This window comes from Hyperolius riggenbachi, chromosome 1 (assembly GCF_040937935.1).
Source record: "Hyperolius riggenbachi isolate aHypRig1 chromosome 1, aHypRig1.pri, whole genome shotgun sequence".
NCBI classification, from domain to species: domain Eukaryota; kingdom Metazoa; phylum Chordata; class Amphibia; order Anura; family Hyperoliidae; genus Hyperolius; species Hyperolius riggenbachi.
The window spans coordinates 517,863,480-517,881,310 of record NC_090646.1 but is presented as its reverse complement, the minus strand read 5'-3'; the positions used below and the strand labels follow the sequence as shown (position 1 = coordinate 517,881,310).

Sequence of the window (17,831 nt, the reverse complement as noted above, 5' to 3'; positions counted from 1 at the left end):
TTAAAGTATCGCGGTCACTCTACGTAGCATCAGGCATTACTTCAAAGGAGCGCGCATGGCTGAAGAGCGTACGCTACGCTGACAGTAGCGTGCGCTTGCTGCATTAACCCGTGCTGCTTAGCGCAGTAAATGTTCATGAATCGGCCCTATTGCTTTTTTTCACTGTGGTGAAAAGAGCACACACACAGGGTGAAGTAAGTTTACATACACACACACACACAGCTCACTGCCGCTAACATCAGCGCATATTACCATCTTCTACCATATTCCATAAAGCAAAGGACTAAAGGACTTCTGCCATCTTGCCTGATCAGATTGCAAGGATGGACTTCAGGTAAGCAGGAATTTCAGTTATTTTTTCAATCGGAGGCTTTTTTCAATCGGTTACACATCACTCCAATCCTTCCTTCTGCCGGGTTTGAAGGAGGAAGTATTGGAGAGACGGAAAACGATGGAATGGGTGCAGAAGGCATCAGCTTGCTATAGGCGGCAACAAGAGCGAGTTAACCCTCCAGCCACGGCCACAAGTTTAAGGCTGGTTTCACACCAGGACGTTATGTTTTAGGGGACGTTAAGGTCGCATAACGTGCCCCTAACGCAACGCCTGGTGGTGTTGGAGCAGGACACTACCAAGAGCCGCGTTACAAGCAGCTCTTGGTGCGCCTGCTCTGTCTGAGGCACTGCGGAGACCACGTGAGCGGAGCTCTCCGCATAACGTGGTCCCGCCAGCCAATTAGCGGCCGCTCCAAGAAGAAAACACTGCAAGTGCAGTGAATATTAAGTAGCCATGTGCCTGGCTACGTAGCGACCTCTCCCCGCCTCCTCTCCGCCCCCAAATTAAAAAAACCCACCCGTACTGAGCATGTGCAAACAGTCTAACGTGTAAGGTACTGCATGCAGTACGTTATCAGGACGTGCTGCGTTACAATGTAACGCAACGTGGGCACTGTGAACAGCCCATTGATTTTTCATTGCTGTGCGTTGGGGTGCCTTACAGGCTGCTCTAACTTGCGCCTGTAACGTCCCACTGTGAAACCAGCCTAAAGGCTAAATCTCAGTCATTCTGAACATGGAATCTGAACTGCGAAGCTCATGCCTGGTGGCGACATCTTTAGATGGTGGTGTTACAGTTCAGCATAGATCCCAACTGTCCCTCCTTTGGGAGCCCTGTCCCCCTGTCCCTCTTTCCTCCTCATTTGTCCCTCTTTCAGGACTTTGGACCTCTTTCTATCTAAATATATATATTTATCTACCAAAAAAATGTGTTTGATTGACTCTAAACTTTATTCTCATCCTTTAAATTGATATATTACTAATTTTAAAATGTTAATATGAAGAAAAATGACCCAGGATAGAAAGGACCAGTGTGGTTTGAATTATAAAACAACATATTTTTCTGATGAAATCTTTATGGTATGCGTGACTAGGGTTGTGACGGGGCGTGATCAGGGGTGTGGCTTAAGTGTCCCTCTTTCTCATCTCAAAAAGTTGGGAGGTCTGGTTCAGTAATGTGCATAGGGGAGGATTGTATTCCTGTTTTAAGAGTTCCGTTTTTAATATCAGAGAATGCACATGGAGTGTGGAGTTCATGCCTAGCCACCACCTGTGATAAATGTCAGGCCATAAATAAGGAGAGGAAATATTTTACAATGGGCAAAGACTAATTATATAATCTATAGATTAACGTTGTTAAAAAATATCACGTCATTTTCCCTACAGTGTTGTTATAAGTCACGACTCTTGTGCGTTAGCAATTATGGTTGGCATTAGGAGCTAGAATGCTGGCGGTGAGAATACAGGATTTCAAGCACTCAGAACGGTGTGCTGACTGAAACGGATGCTACTCATGAGCAGCTTTCCACAAGGACGAACAAGAGCGTCAACGTTTCTATAACAACGGATCTTGTCTCCCAGCATTCTGCAAGACGTAAATCGCGTTTCCGATTTGCGACCCGGAGTCACCATAGGAACGCAGCATGGTTTACTAGGACGTTGCTAAGCAGCGAGAGGTGAGGCTGCTGTGCGGATACACGGACTACAGTAAGAATTTATCGTAGTAGCATATATAGTAAGAATAATAAATAGATACATGCATGCTAGAATATTGCAATGCCCGGGCTCTCACTGTGCGGCACGTGTGCATTCCCCAGCTATGCAATAGGCGTTCTGACCATACATCACACACAGATGGCTGGACTGCAGGAAGACGTGTTGGTGCTGAAGATATATTACCGCCCAGACGAGGGTGTAATGAAAGATTTTGCAACCCATTATATTTTGCAACTTGCCATAGAGCAGTGGTCCCCAAACTTTTCCGGCCCGGGGACCACTTTCTGACCAAATTTTTCTCCGGAGCCCGCGGGGGGTGTAGCGTCCTAGTGGACAGCGTCGTGCACAGCGGGTTACCGGGGGGGGGGCATAGCTAGCATAGTTGCCCCAGTATAGGGAGTTTAGTTGCCCCAGTATGGCTAGTACAGTTACCCCAGTATAGCTAGTATAGTGCCCAGTAAAGCTAATATAGTGCCCAGTATAGGTAGGTAGTGCCCCAGTATAGCTAGTATAGTGCCCAGTGTTGGTAGGTAGTGCCCCAGTATAGCTAGTAAAGTGCCCAGTATAGCTAGTATGCCCCAGTATAGGTAGTATAGTGCCCCAGTATAGTTATTATGCCCCAGTATAGCTAGTATAGTGCCCAGTTTAGCTAGTATAGTGCCCCAGTATAGCTAGTATAAGTATAGCTAGTAGTGCCCCAGTACAGCTAGTATAGTGCCCAGTATAGCTAGTATAGTGCCCCAGTATAGCTAGTAGTGCCCCAGTACAGCCAGTATAGTGCCCAGTATAGTGCCCCAGTATAGCCAGTATAGTGCCCCAGTATAGCTAGTAGTGCCCCAGTACAGCCAGTATAGTGCCCCAGTATAGCTAGTATAGTGCCCCAGTATAGCTAGTAGTGCCCCAGTACAGCTAGTAGTGCCCCAGTACAGCCAGTATAGTGCCCAGTATAGCCAGTATAGTGCCCCAATATAGCTAGTAGTGCCCCAGTACAGCCAGTATAGTGCCCAGTATAGCGTCCCAGTATAGTACCCAAGTATAGCTAGTATAGTGCCCCAGTATAAGAGCCCCAGTATAGTGCCCAAGTATAGCAGCCCCCACTCCCCCCCCCCCCCGCGCGGCCGTCGCTGCTGCAGTTACCTTGGCCGGCGGTGTCTTACATTCCCCTCTCTCTCTCGACGGAGCGCGCCCCGCTGCTGCTGTGATGGAAAGGGAGGAAGCAGGAAAGAGAGAGCGGTTCCCATAGTAACGGCGCGCCGCTACAGGAAGCCGCTCTTTCTCTCCTGCTTTCTCCCTCTCTGTCACAGCAGCTGCTGGGCGCGCTGCTGTGACTCACACGCTGACAAGAGGGAGAGAAGGGGAATGTAAGATACCAAGCGGCCGCCAGAGATAACAGCAGCGGCGGCTGCAGAGGGGGCGGGGCCCAGTGTTGGTAGGTAGTGCCCCAGTATAGCTAGTAAAGTGCCCAGTATAGCTAGTATGCCCCAGTATAGGTAGTATAGTGCCCCAGTATAGTTATTATGCCCCAGTATAGCTAGTATAGTGCCTCAGTATAGCTAGTATAGTGCCCAGTTTAGCTAGTATAGTGCCCCAGTATAGCTAGTATAAGTATAGCTAGTAGTGCCCCAGTACAGCTAGAATAGTGCCCAGTATAGCTAGTATAGTGCCCCAGTATAGCTAGTAGTGCCCCAGTACAGCCAGTATAGTGCCCAGTATAGCCAGTATAGTGCCCCAGTATAGCAAGTATAGTGCCCCAGTATAGCTAGTAGTGCCCCAGTACAGCCAGTATAGTGCCCCAGTATAGCGCCCCAGTATAGCTTGTAGTGCCCCAGTACAGCCAGTATAGTGCCCCAGTATAGCTAGTATAGTGCCCAAGTACAGCCAGTATAGTGCCCAGTATAGCCAGTATAGTGCCCCAGTACAGCTAGTAGTGCCCCAGTACAGCTAGTAGTGCCCCAGTACAGCCAGTATAGTGCCCAGTATAGCCAGTATAGTGCCCCAATATAGCTAGTAGTGCCCCAGTACAGCCAGTATAGTGCCCAGTAAACCGCCCCAGTATAGTACCCAAGTATAGCTAGTATAGTGCCCCAGTATAAGAGCCCCAGTATAGTGCCCAAGTATAGCAGCCCCCACTCCCTTAACCCCCCCCCGCCCCCCCCCCCCCCCCCCGCGGCCGCCGCTGCTGCAGTTACCTTGGCCGGTGTTCCGACGTGATAACCTACACGTCGAATTTGCCTACATCCACTGTCAAACGTATACCAGGAGGATTAGGGTTAGGGTTGGGGGAGGGGAAGGGATAGTAAAAGTCTATGGGATGTAGGTTAGTTCGACGTGTAGGATAAAGTGTTGGAGCACCGGCGGTGTCTTACATTGCCCTCTCTCTCTCGCCGGAGCGCGCCCCGCTGCTGCTGTGATGGAAAGGGAGGAAGCAGGAAAGAGAGAGCGGCTCCCATAGTAACGGCGCGCCGCTACAGGAAGCCGCTCTTTCTCTCCTGCTTTCTCCCTCTCTGTCACAGCAGCTGCAGGGCGCGCTGCTGTGACTCACACGCTGACAAGAGGGAGAGAAGGGGAATGTAAGATACCAAGCGGCCGCCAGAGATAACAGCAGCGGCGGCTGCAGAGGGGGCGGGGCGGGGGCAAGAGGACAGTCCCGCGGCCCAACTGAAAGCGTCCTGCGGACCACCAGTGGGCCGCGGACCACAGGTTGGGGATAGAGGACAGTGTATAACTACGTAGGCGTGGCTTCTCTCTGTTAAAGAGAACCAGAGATTAAAAAATAACATGTATACATACCTGGGGCTTCCTCCAGCCCCATCAGCCTGGATCACTCCCATGCCGCCTTTCTCCGCTGCCTCTGTCCGCCGGTACCGGGTCCCGTCATTTCGGCCAGTCGACGCAAGCGCAGTGCGCTCCCTCCGTACTGCGCAGGTGCATGCATACAGAGCTGGAGGGAGCCCCTGTGTATGCGGAAGACTGGCCGCGTCTGGCGGAAGTGATGGGACCCGGTACCGGCGATAGAGGCAGCGGAGGATGGCGGCGTAGGAGCGATCCAAGCTTATGGGGCTGGAGGAAGCCCCAGGTATGTATAACATCTTTTTTACATTTTCAACATAGGTTTGTCTCTGGTTCCCTTTAACACGCTTGTAGTGTTTTGCAACCACGGAACCCATTGAGCTACAAGGGGGATTGTTCCCGGGGGGGGGGAGGGGGGATTGTTCCCTGGGGGGGGTTATTAGTTGAGCAAGAAGGGGGATTGTTCCCTCCAGGGGGTGTTATTAGTTGAGCAAGAGGGGGGATTGTTCCCTCCAGGGGGTGTTATTAGTTGAGCAAGAGGGGGGATTGTTCCCTCCTTGGGGGGGGGGTTATTAGTTGAGCGAGAGGGGGGATTGTTCCCTCCCGGGGGGTTATTAGCTGAGCAAGAGGGAGGATTGTTCCCTCCAGGGGAGGGTTATTAGTTGAGCAAGAGGGGAGATTGTTCCCTCCAGGGGGTGTTATTAGTTGAGCAAGAGGGGGGATTGTTCCCTCCAGGGGGTGTTATTAGTTGAGCAAGAGGGGGGATTGTTCACTCCAGGGGGCGTTATTAGTTGAGCAAGAGGGGAGGGTTCTGTGTGAGAGTAGGGTTTGGTTGGGTTGCACCTTCTGATACAGATAGGTTGAAGTCAATGGTTAGGTTGCACTTTCTGATAGCTATACCTATAAATAAGTGCAACCGGTTGCAAAAAATTTCACTACACCGGCCAGCTGAGAGTAGAGAGAGCTCCTTCACTTGTTGCAGTAGATTAAGCTGGGCATTCTCTTGCTCACTGGCCAAAACTCGCTCCCTCCCCTCCTCAAACAGCAGCACTTCCTTAAGCTGGACTCTGCACATATACTGTAGTGGGTGAGCTTTTCATGCATTCTTACTCCTGGCTGCTCTCCTCCGAGGGATGGGGTACTAAACCTATTCAGCAAATTCAGCAAGGTTCTAGCATATCCATACATATTCTTCCCCAGAGAAGTTCTGTTCTGTCTCTGACCATTTGAAATCTTCAATCTGTGAAGCAAAGTCAGCAGGGCCCATTTAAAAAGAAACACACACTCTCTCTCTCTCTTCCCCCCCCCCCCCCCCCCATCAGATTTTGGGTTACCCACTCTCTATTGAAAGCTTGCAAGCAACTACCAGTGTGAACATTCCTGCTGCGACCTTTAATTTAGATGGAAAATAAGGGTTAAAAATATGGCTCCATCCCCTGTCCCTTAAAAATTTTGGGTGTACTCATTTTATTGGCCTTTTATCCGTGAAAAATTGGAAAACAGGTTGGCAACCCTGCCAGGTGTGCATGCAGGTCCCAGTTTTTAAGGAACATGAAGTGAACAAACAGCTGATATGACGTTCATTTTTCTTTAAAGAAAATGCTGACTTTCAGTGGCGAATAAGACTCTGTTGTAAGCATGCAGGTGGAGTGAGGTCGAGGTACAGCAGCAATGAAAGGACCAGTGAGAGGGCTCAAGGGACAATATGGTCACTTTCTTGGCACTGCAGCACACGTCATTTCTGGTTCACTGACTCAGTAAGTATTTAAAAGGCAGAGGCCCTGCACAACAGACGAGCAAGCCCGACCAAGGGGGTGTGCCACCGGCACAGCGAATGCGCAGTAGTGTGCCACTCACCTGAGTCAGGGACTTTACCGGGCCTGACAGTGGATCAACGAACAGCAAGGGACCTACAAGACTGTGGGAGGGGGGGGATGGAAGAAGCCCCATGTTAGTAAAAGCAAACTGTTTAATTCTGCCTCGGATATCCTTTGATACAATACAAAAGTGTATATTCCGATAATACAAAACAATAAACATAAAAAGTAACTGGAGCACCAAAAATATTAGCATAAAGGAGTCAGGCAAAATTGCCTTTTCTTTGTAATCGTTCTTAATACTAAAAATGTAACAAAACATAGCTTCCATATTTCTCACAGTGATGTTCTTTATATTAATGTTATGAGAAAGTCCTGGGCTTATAGTGGGATGTGGGTACTAACAAACTAAAATATATGAATCTGTAAATGCAGTGGTGTAAGTGGCTATGGGCCCCATGCAAGTTTTACATTGGGCTCCCAAGCATTCTATACATGACATTGAAACGGCGCACCAAAGCCTGCCAAGGACAACCACAGTGTCAGGGGTGCATGAAGGGCATGGGGAACAGTCTTAGATAACTACTTACTACTTTTACTACTATTCAATCTACTATAGATAACTACTATTCAAAGTATCTATAAAAGTGATTATTAACAGCACAGGTGTGGTTGTAGACTCTGTATCCCCTATTGCTACTGTGTAAATGGTATACTGTATTTATAATTATTTAGCTAATATTCTTCCCTGTAGTGTAAAATGTCTGGAGTCAATACTGAGCGTAAAGAAGACACATTGCATGATGAAGCTGCTGATCAGGAGGTCCCCATGGAAGATCCCGACGAAGCAGCCAATGGTGACACTTATGAGGAGTATGCAATGGTTCAGGAAGAAGTCATAGAAACCACAAGTGAAGATGCAAAAGAGAAAGCATCACATCAATTGACGTATGAGACAAGTCCTCGTAGTCCTACAGATGAAGATATATTTCATGTAAGGATGGGGGGGGGGGGGGGGGGCAGTATGCTTGGAGCACATCTGTACATTACAGATGGTACTTAAAGCCCATCATCAGCCACAGATCTAAGTATGTAATTGAACAGTTTAGTACTTATAGTGCTCAAATGTTGTTTTTTGCAGTTTTTTGCTGTGATATAAGGTTTCTGCATCTTTAAATCTTGGGTTCAAATCAGGGATGTCAAACCGGTCCTATGCGGGCCGAGGTCCTCACACATTTTTGACACATCTCAAATTAATTGATGGGTCTAAATCAAGTAAAGTGTGGTCCATCAGGTAGAACACATTTCTCTCTTTTTCAGTCCATCCTAAACAATGGCATGGATTCGGACCTCCAGGCCTGGAGTTGACACATGTGGTTTAAATATTGATTATGTGACCAGAAGCATTGTTCAGACTGATTCTCTCTAAGAAGGATGCAGCCTATAGCAGCAGCAGTCTGTGGTGCAGGAAATATTCTGGGCCCCTGACCAGGTAATATAGACTTGATTGTTTTAAGCCAGTTCATCGGGGGAGTTAGAGAATGGAAAAAAAAAACCAGCTCTGCAATTGACGCTCATACAGATCAAGGAAAATGTTTGGAGTGGAGTTTTAAAGAGGATCTTTAGGTGAAAAGCCATTCAACTGTCCTTGTAATTTACACATTGCTACACAGCATAGGAACAAAGGTGACACTAGAAGCTTCATATGGAACAAGCAGGCAGCCAGTGGAGTAAGAACACTTGACCTGCACTCGGGGCTGGTTCACACTACAAATACTCTTCTAAGCACCAGTGAGTTGACTAACGATTGCTAATGTAATGCTATGTGTGATTATTTATTTATTTTTTAAATCACATATCCCAAGTGAGAACACATAACATTACATTTTCCAGAGCTTTTCAAATTGTGGGCGGTTAAAGTATATCCGAGGTGACATGATGAGATAGACGTGTGTATGTACAGTACCTAGCACACAAATAACTATGCTGTGTTCCTTTTTTCTTTGTCTGCCTGAAAGAGTTAAACATCAGGTATGTAAGTGGCAGTTCCTGTATGACTGGGTCAGACTACAGCGTGACACTCACTGATAAGAAATTTCCTAGCAGAAAATGGCTTCTAAGAGCAAGAAAGAGATAAAAAGGATCAATAGTTCATAGATTTTAGCTCTGGCATACTTCAATGAATGTGTCATTGAGCAAAAACAATAAAACAGAAAAAACCTAAAAAGTAGATTTAAATATAAAATAAAGCTGCGAAATATCTTAAAAAGTATTTTTTTTAGGAGGAGGATAGATACAATTGTTTATTTAATTCTTTTATTTTCACCTCGGGTGCCCTTTAAAAAAGCAGTTACTTTGAACCAGCCCTCACTCATTCTGGATGGGTCAGAGATTTAAAGAGACTCTGAAGCGAGGATAAATTCTATTTTTTAACTTGTATTCCTGTCAATGACTTTAACAGCTGCTAAACCGCCGCTATCCCGCGACAAAACGAGGGGTTTATACCCCCCAAATCCCCCTGCAAAATCTGTGACTTTCTTGGTCGTGGATTTTGCTGCTCCTGGAGGCAGAGCTATGAGCTGCAGCTCTGCCCTCCATGTGTGTCAATCACCGTGCGGATCTCTGCCTCTCCCCCGCCCCTCTCTGAGAAGGCAGATTGAGAGGGGCGGGGAGAGGGGGCGATCAGCCGGGATTGACGCGCTGAGAGGCAGAGCTACAGCCATTAGCTTTGCCTCATTCAGGAAGCGCTCACGGAACCTAGCAGAGGGGATTTGGGGGGTATAGACCCCTCGTTTTGCCGCGGGATAGCGGCGGTTTAGCAGCTGTTATGGTCATTAACAGTAATACAAGTTAAAAAATAGACTCTATCCTCGCTTCAGATTCTCTTTAAAAAGATCAGAGACAGATAATCAGCATATCAGCTATGGTAGTATCACTATGGCCCATATGTAATTCACTTTTTCTCCTGACTTTTCACCTAGGTAACATTTTCACACCTTGTTATTAGGCCTCTTGCACACTGCAAGCAATTCAGATTCAGATTCCGCTTTTTAATCAGTTTTTACATCCGATTCAGATTCAGATTTTCAGTTTGCTCCCTGCACACTTTAAATCGGAATCTGAATCGGATGTAAAAACTGATTAAAAAGCGGAATCTGAATCGGAATCGCATGCAGTGTGCAAGAGGCCTAAAATGCATTTTAATCCACCAGTAAGCAAGAACATCCTCAAAATAATTTTGATAGTACGTTTTCACCAACATTTGGGTACTTTTTCAATTGTAAAATGCTGAAAAATTATTTTGAAGAGAAGATGAAACATTATCTCCAAGGAGAAAACTCAGGACCAACAGTTAGTTGCATGTGAACCTCTGTACTCATTTGACATTGCATCCTGTAATATGTTCAAATATTAATGACCTACTTATTTATTTGAAATTAGGAATCAAATAGTCCAAGGAACAGTATGGGAAATTCGACCCAAGATGTAAAAACAGAGGAACTGGAAAATGATGGCAGTTTTTCAGAACCGAGCCATGATACAAAGGTACAGCAACACGATCCTGCAGATGTACAGGTAAGGCTTCATTACACAACCATTGATGCCAAATAATAGCACAGAGCTATAGAAAATATAAACCCATTTCCCCAAAAATGTGAAGCGATATAAAATAAACCCTGTGGTGGATTGAAAACAGTACAAAAACAACACAGCAAGTGCTGAAACTGAGAATAGTTTTTTTTTTCTGAGATGCAGTAGAATCTCTGTATAGTAAACACCATGGGATTGGGCAAAGTAGTTTACTATATCGGACGTTTACTCTATCAAAAATTGTCATACTGAAGCACAGAGTATACCACAGTAATGTATCTTAATAATTAAATAATTGGAGTCATTTTTTTCTTTTCAATGCTTCAGTAAGCGAGCACAGACAGAATCTAAGCTAGTTTAAAATGCACTGTGCTCAAAATGTAGGGATTTGCATATAATAAATCTCACAGTTTGCACAGGAAGCATACTTCTCACTAGTTAATGCGGGTACAGTACTGATAGGGTTCTCTTCTGTCCACATTTCAATGCAGCTTAGATGATACTGTAGTGTTGCAGCCATGCACAAGTAAGTCACAGATGACAGGCAATTCCCTCAGTAATCCTGCATCAGTTTACACAGGAAGCATAGATCTCACTGGCTGGTGCTTTTGAGGTTATCCATGCAGGCCCAGAGTAGTGTGCAGGTACAGAGCAGACTACTAGTGGCTGCCAGCCCAACCACCGACCACAGCTCACGCTGCTCTGACTGACGTATAAAGCATGCGCCTGTCCACCTTCCACTATAGCCGGAAACAGAATATCAGAGGCCTCAGGGGACAAAAACAGGCTTCCTATAACAGAAGTTCTATTACAGCAGGTGTTACTCTCATAGACTTATAATGGAGCTTGGCCGGGACCTGGACATTTAGTTTACTATACCCAAAGTTTTACTAAATCAGAGTTTACTATAATGAGATTATACTGTATATGGTCATTTAGAATTTGAAATCCTCAATGTGGGCAGCCTTTGGAAGTACTTGCATCTCCAAGTGCTTCCAAAGACTGGAACTTCACAGGCACGAGCCCAGCCTTATGAGAGTGCAGTGCAGATGTGCTCATCTTTGGAAGTGATTCTGAAGCCTGCTCCAGGAGTGTCGAGGAGGTACTTGACCTAGCAGGTGAAATAGCTTTAACGGGGAGCAGCGGTGGAATGACATGCTGGATGGAGGACAGGGAAGGCTCTTTGGTATCCAGAGCCTTTCCTCTACATAAGTAAGTATTTAACCAGAAGTAAGGTTCACTTTAAGTGTAATGTGGTCTTATTCTCTCCTGATACTGACTTTTCTCTGTTTAACACTTTGGGTCTCCTTTGTTGTATTTTTCATTTTACAATACTGGTTGAACTCGATGGACGTATGTCTTTTTTCAACCAAAATAACTATGTAACTATGTAACAATGAGCAAAATGTTTCCATTGGGTAAAAGGTATGGATTGCAGGCAGGCCAGTTGAGCATGTTAACTCTTAATGTGCCCATTAATAGTATAATATTTTCCTCAAAAGCAATCATTTGATCAGGTTTTTGCAATCCAGTTGTACAGAAAACTATGCAGTATGTGGAGAAAATCTACATGAAAAGATTCTATGGTTGGTAGGAATACAGAATTTTGCCAATTAAAATGTTGGATTTTAGGATCATAGAGAGAAAGGGACTGTGTGATGATTTGCTCAGCTGCCTGTGCAGACAGGCAGCCCTTTGACCATTGTGTAAGTTTGCATGCTGCAGGACTCTGGAAAGAAGAGTTTCTGTCAGTTTTGCAGCTTGTGCTTGCAGAGAAATTTGCATACGTTGTCATGCAAATTGCCTGGCCACATTCATTGGAGGCGTGTACTATAAGTACTATGTCTTTCCCACAATGCTTTGCTGGTCATTTCCCTTCCATGCTCAGTTCCTGATGGACACTGCTGGAGTGTCAGCCATTGCTATCTAGTATACTTAATTCCTGGGGGTTGCTTTAGGCTCCCCTTCTAGCCCAGTCAGGTTGTATTATCTGTATTGCCTGTTCTGTCTTGTCTTGCCTGTTTGCCATTGTCCTGTCCCTATGGTGGTTGACAGGAAATGGTTCTGATCTATGTTCTTGGAGTATAACTGGTGCAGCGGTTGCTGTCAGCTATCTCTTCTGTTCTGTTTCCTGGGATCGCGCTAGCTACTTTGTGCTAGCGCTGGGGATCCTTCTGTTCTGTTTCCTGGGATCGCGCTAGCTACTTTGTGCTAGCGCTGGGGATCCTTCTGTTCTGTTTCCTGGGATCGCGCTAGCTACTTTGTGCGAGCGCTGGGGATCCTTCTGTTCTGTCTTGTCGGTCGCGATTGCGCTGTCACCAACGGCGGTTGATAGCGAATCGTTCTGTCTTGCTGAGATCGCACTAGCCGCTAGCGTTAGCGGCTGTGGATCTTTCTGATCTGTGTTCCTGCTTGGATCACACTTGCTCTGGCGGAAGAGCGGTGGATCCTTCCTGCCTAGTTCTTGTTTTTCGTGTGTCTGTCTTGTCCGCTGCGCTTGCTACAGGCTCGGTGAGGTAACCGTTAAGCAAGCGCTCGCGTCCCCTGTTTCATGTTTGTCTGTTTATGGTTAGTTAGGCGTGCTTGTCTCTATTGTGCTTATCACGTGGAGATCGCGCATAACCGCGTGCACTGTTGCGAATGAGTGCGGTGTTCGCGGTTAGCTAGCGGTTGTTATTTTCCGTATCTCCTTATTGTATTTGCTGTGCCTTTGCTACCCTCGTATTCTATTCTGTTCTGCCTTGTGTCACGTCTCGCGATCGCACCTCTCGCGATCGCGTTCCAATTTCGTATCTGCTGTTGTGTGTGCGCGGTCGCGGAGTGGCGACTGGATTGGCGCACACACATACAACCTATCCCTTTTGCTCAATCTCATTCGCAATCGCCTCTCTTGCGATTGCGTTTTGCGCTTCGTACAATTCCTGTCTGGCACTTGTGGAGGTACAGAGGATTGGTTCCTCTGCACTCCCCAGCGCCATCTGCCGACAGGAATTTTCCCTCTACGGGTGCGTAGCACCTTTTGCTGGGTTCCTGCAAATTATACGCTTGTGGAGGATCTCCGCCGTGTCAGCGCACGCGTTGTGCGCTGATCACGGGGAAAGTTCCACAATCGTGACAGACTGATGCACTATCTGGATAGCAACACGCACGTTAATCCGGTAATGTGTGTGGCATTAAGGAGTTAAAATACGGTGTTTTTGCAGCATTAGTTCCGGTAATATTGCCATGCGTTCTTGCGCACGGCGACTTTAGCAGCAGATAGTGCATCAAACCCCTAGTGCTCTAATCGACCCACAATTCATAATTACATTCCGATTTCTTAGGATCTCACAAATCTGATCTAATGATCTCATTTGGGGAAAATATTGTACCATTAATGGGCACCCTAATGGTACAAAATGACATGTGCCCCACGTGGTTGCTGGCATACACCTGGGCACGTATGTGATGTATGCGATTACTCCGGCAACCACTTGGGGCGCATATATGGAACATTAGGGAGGACAGGGGTCGGGGGTTTCCCCGTTACCGCCGGGGAAACCCCCTCTCTGTTACCGCCTCGCACTCAATCGAAGAAGTCTGCTCTACATCTTGCAGCATGTCCATCTGATTCATGCAACCAATTTTTGCCCAAAATCAGTCTCATCCTTTATCGGGCATGCACTTGGCGGCACCGATTTTCATCCGATTTGATTATAATAATCAAATCCGATGGTCGATCGTCCACCAAGTCGCCTGATTGCCACCTTAAGGGTGTGTTGTTTATGGTTGGTTGGTTGCTATGTAGGGTGTGGAAATATAAGGTAGGGTAGTGAATGTGAGTTGGGTGTAGACAGTGCTGATTGGTTTAAAACCAACCTAAAAAAGGAGAAAACATTTTTTTTATCTGGTGAACTACTTTTGCAGCCAAATAAGCATAACTTTCACCTTCACAGAGTTGGTGAAAAACTTGTGATCAATGCTTTGCCACTTCGAAATGCTGTGATAATAGAGGTTTTTGTTTTTTTTGTAGCTGAACCATTGTGTTTGTAACCATTTCTAGGAGGATGCTGCAAATGAAGATGCTTTAGAAAAAGACACAGATGATCTGGTGGATACAGGTCCTCCACTGGAGTTAGATGATAGCAGTGTTCAGGAGGAAGCAGTGAATGCCAGAGCCATTGACAGTGAAAGACCAGTGACTGTAAGCACGGATGATCCACTTCCAGAACTTCTAAAGGAGAATGAAGATTTAGAGGCTAAAGCACTCACCAGCAAAAGTCCAGTAGAGGGCGACTCACAGATATACACTGCAACCCCTAGGACTGTATTTGAAGATGAGAACATACCTCCAACAGATAAGCCTCTTGTGAGTGCTGCCAAGATAATAAGGACGTATGTTATGCAAAAGATACAAATATGACAATGTACACAAGGAACTCCTGAAATACATCAAGCATTTGGTTAATAGGGTTGATCAATGAGATGCAAATATTTCCAAGTTATACAATACAATATAACCTTTGTAAAGTGCTTTTATTGCATAGGACTCAAAGTTCATGCAGGATTATGTCAATTTTGTATGCAAATTTATACAGCTTGAAAATAGACCAATCAGTTCAAATCTTGGTGGGCAGGCCCAGATTTAAATCACAGGAGCCTATAGGCACAGATATTCTGGCACCCTACACTCTCGCTCTCCACAAACCTACAAACCCCTGCCAAGCCGCACCACAAATGAGCTGGCTGGCCCCACTGTCACTTCACCCTTACTTCCCTTCCCAGAGTAGGTAGCCACAGGTGTCCCTTAATACTGAGTGTACCTCTGGCTACCTAATACTAAGTAGCCAGAGGTGCCCCCAGGTATTAGGTAGCTAGGGATGCCCCCCACTGAAGGTAGATTTCGTCAGTGGAATCCCGAGAGCTGGGTGAGTAACATCTCATTTACACTCTGCTCAGGACTCTGCATAGGGAAGGAGGGAGGGAGGCACTATGGGCGGGGCATAAGTCTACAGTGCCTTATGGTAAACCTGGCCCTGTTGGTGGGACTTGATTGGTCCCCTTTCAAGCTGCATAAATTTGCATACAAAATTTACATAATCCTGCATGAACTCGAAATTATTTGCATCTCATTGATCATCCCTATTTCTTAGCATACTTAGCTTGGTGAGAGCCAGTCCTATCAGTTCAGCAATTTAGGTGTGTCTCTAAAGCTATGCTGCACTTCCAATTAGCTACATTACCAATTACAGATAACATTAAATGATGTATAGCGCAATGATTGTGTTTTTAACATTATTATGTCCAGTCTAAGAGCTCCTGTGGGCCTGTTCTCAGTATGCACTAATAGATTCTATGGCTCTTCATCTGTGAGCACCCCCTGACACACCTGTAATTGGGGGACTCATCGTATGCACAGACCCTCCATAACCAGGGTCTTACTCTGTGGATGGTTTGTTTTTGGGCCTCTACTGCTACAGATTCCACTACTCTGTGATGTCCGGCACTTTCCCCTTAAACAGAGAGCAACCCACAATAGTGTAAAATCCTGAAAAAAACCTTTATTCGTAAATCTTTAGATTGCTTAGAAGCCAAGTAAGAGTGGACATGTTGTCATGACTTCTCCCGATTCTCAAGTGAGCCACTGGAAGTCTGAGGCATCCCTCTCATCATGCTGCCGCCGATAGCTCCTCTGTACCTCAGAGGAGCTCACAATCTAATAGTCATAATCCAATATATCCCTATCATTGCCTCGCTTTAATGTCTCACAAACTATTGTGCTTTATTGTATTTTATGTATTCTGTATTTCTGCTTATATTTTCTTTCAGCTTTGCATAGATACTTCAAGATTAAAAATACTTGTTTCTTGTGCAGAACTTGGCATGGTCATTTGGCATGAACAGTAATATTCCAGTTTACAATCTTCATGATGAAGAGCATCAAGTTAGTGTGTATGTATGTGCTCACACAGCCGTGATTCATGACTTCACGCTCAACCGCCAGCGCCATCTACAGGTAAGACGTAGTATGGATGATTTACCCTCCAGTCCAGGAAAAAATGAACTAGAGCGGTTAATAACCCTCTGGGCGATACAATTAATTTTTTAATTTTTTAAATCATGTAGCGAGCCCTGGGCTCGCTACATGATAGCCGCTGCGCAGCGGCATCCCCCCACCCACTCCGATCGCCTTCGGCGATCAGAGTAAGCAGGAAATCCCGTTCAGAACGGGATTTCCTGCTGGGCTTCCCCGGTCGCCATGGCGACCGGGCGGGATGACGTCGCCGACGTCATGGACGTCGTGACGTCAGAGGGAGTCCCGATCCACCCCTCAGCGCTGCCTGGCACTGATTGACCAGGCTGCGCAAGGGGTCTGGGAGGGGGGGGGGCTGCGCAGCACGGTGGCGAGCGGCGGATCGGTGGCGAGCGGTGGAGATCGGAAGTTACACGCAGCTAGCAAAGTGCTAGCTGCGTGTAACAAAAAAAAAATTATGCAAATCGGCCCACCAGGGCCTGAGAACTCCTCCTGCGCGTCATACCCCGAGCTCAGCTCGGGATTATCGCCCAGGAGGTTACAGCCAGAGATTTACACATAATGGTGTCAATTTACAAAACCTCCTATAAATGACTTATTTTTATCCTTATTGATAAAAATCACCTTTCAGCACAAGCAAAGTAATCAAAGTCAGCACTGGGTAATATGTTGATGCTTTATAAATACAATAAATAAAGTAAGTTGTTCCTAATTAACTTCATTTCAATATTACTTTTCTAATCTTAGTTATACTGAATTGTTTTTTTGCACTTTGGGAGCTTAAAAAATGTAACAGATTAGGTGAAAACAGGTGAAAATGGGGCCTGATCCAATTCACTTTTTCTCTTAAGTTTTCTCCCAGGAGATATTTTGACATTTATCAGTAAAATGTTTTTTAAGCCACTAGCAAGAAAATCCTCAGAATCATTTTGACAGTACTTTTTCACTACTGTTTGGTACTTTTTCAATTGCAAAGTGCTGAAAAGTTATTATAAACAGAAGATGAAAAATGATCTCCTAGGAGGAAACTTAGTGAAAGTTAATTGGATCGGACCCAAATCAATTCGCTTTTTTTTCTCTGAGGAAATAATTGTTCATCTTCTGTTTAAAATAGCTTTTCCGCACTCTGCAGTTGCAAACGTACCAAAGGGCATGTGAAAGGAGCCCTAGAGCTTAGCATGCACGATATAGAATTTAATTTGAGGCCGAGGAACCAATAAATACCTGAGAACCAATGTAACTGTCATTTCCGGGATCAGACTAACTTACGGTCAGGAACAAGCCAGGGTCCATACACAGGATATCAATCAGCTAGTCAGATTAATCAGGGAATAGGCAGGCAGTGCAGTCAGTCAAACAGAGGCCACTTCAGGCAACAAACCAAAATGCAGTCAAGGATCAAGCAAGGGTCGTTAACAATTAGCAGTCCCAGCAGCTCTAGCATTAGCTACTAACCGCTATCACGGGTGAGGAACACTGGGCAAGGGCTGGCTTTTATTCGCTCAGGGGTCAATTGAGTGGGACTACTAGTCCCAGCAGCCATTTTACTGCGTTAACAACAAAATTACCTA

The 17,831-nt window shown here is 45.8% G+C and overlaps 1 protein-coding gene across 3 annotated transcripts in view; it reads left to right on the top strand.

The window, feature by feature from the left end:
- Positions 1 to 1,925: 1,925 nt before the first annotated feature.
- The window catches only part of CFAP251 (cilia and flagella associated protein 251), a 101,640-nt gene continuing 85,734 nt past the window's right edge, over positions 1,926 to 17,831 (top strand). Inside the window, exons 1-5 of one of the 3 annotated variants that reach the window (XM_068244853.1) lie at positions 1,926 to 2,009; positions 7,411 to 7,650; positions 10,098 to 10,232; positions 14,290 to 14,595; positions 16,102 to 16,242. In XM_068244853.1, the coding sequence (XP_068100954.1) occupies positions 7,417 to 7,650; positions 10,098 to 10,232; positions 14,290 to 14,595; positions 16,102 to 16,242 (816 nt within the window). In that variant the 5' untranslated portion in view covers positions 1,926 to 2,009; positions 7,411 to 7,416. Of the gene's footprint in view, positions 2,041 to 7,391; positions 7,651 to 10,097; positions 10,233 to 14,289; positions 14,596 to 16,101; positions 16,243 to 17,831 lie in introns of all 3 variants that reach the window. The other 2 variants (XM_068244846.1, XM_068244863.1) reach the window with 2 other exon arrangements.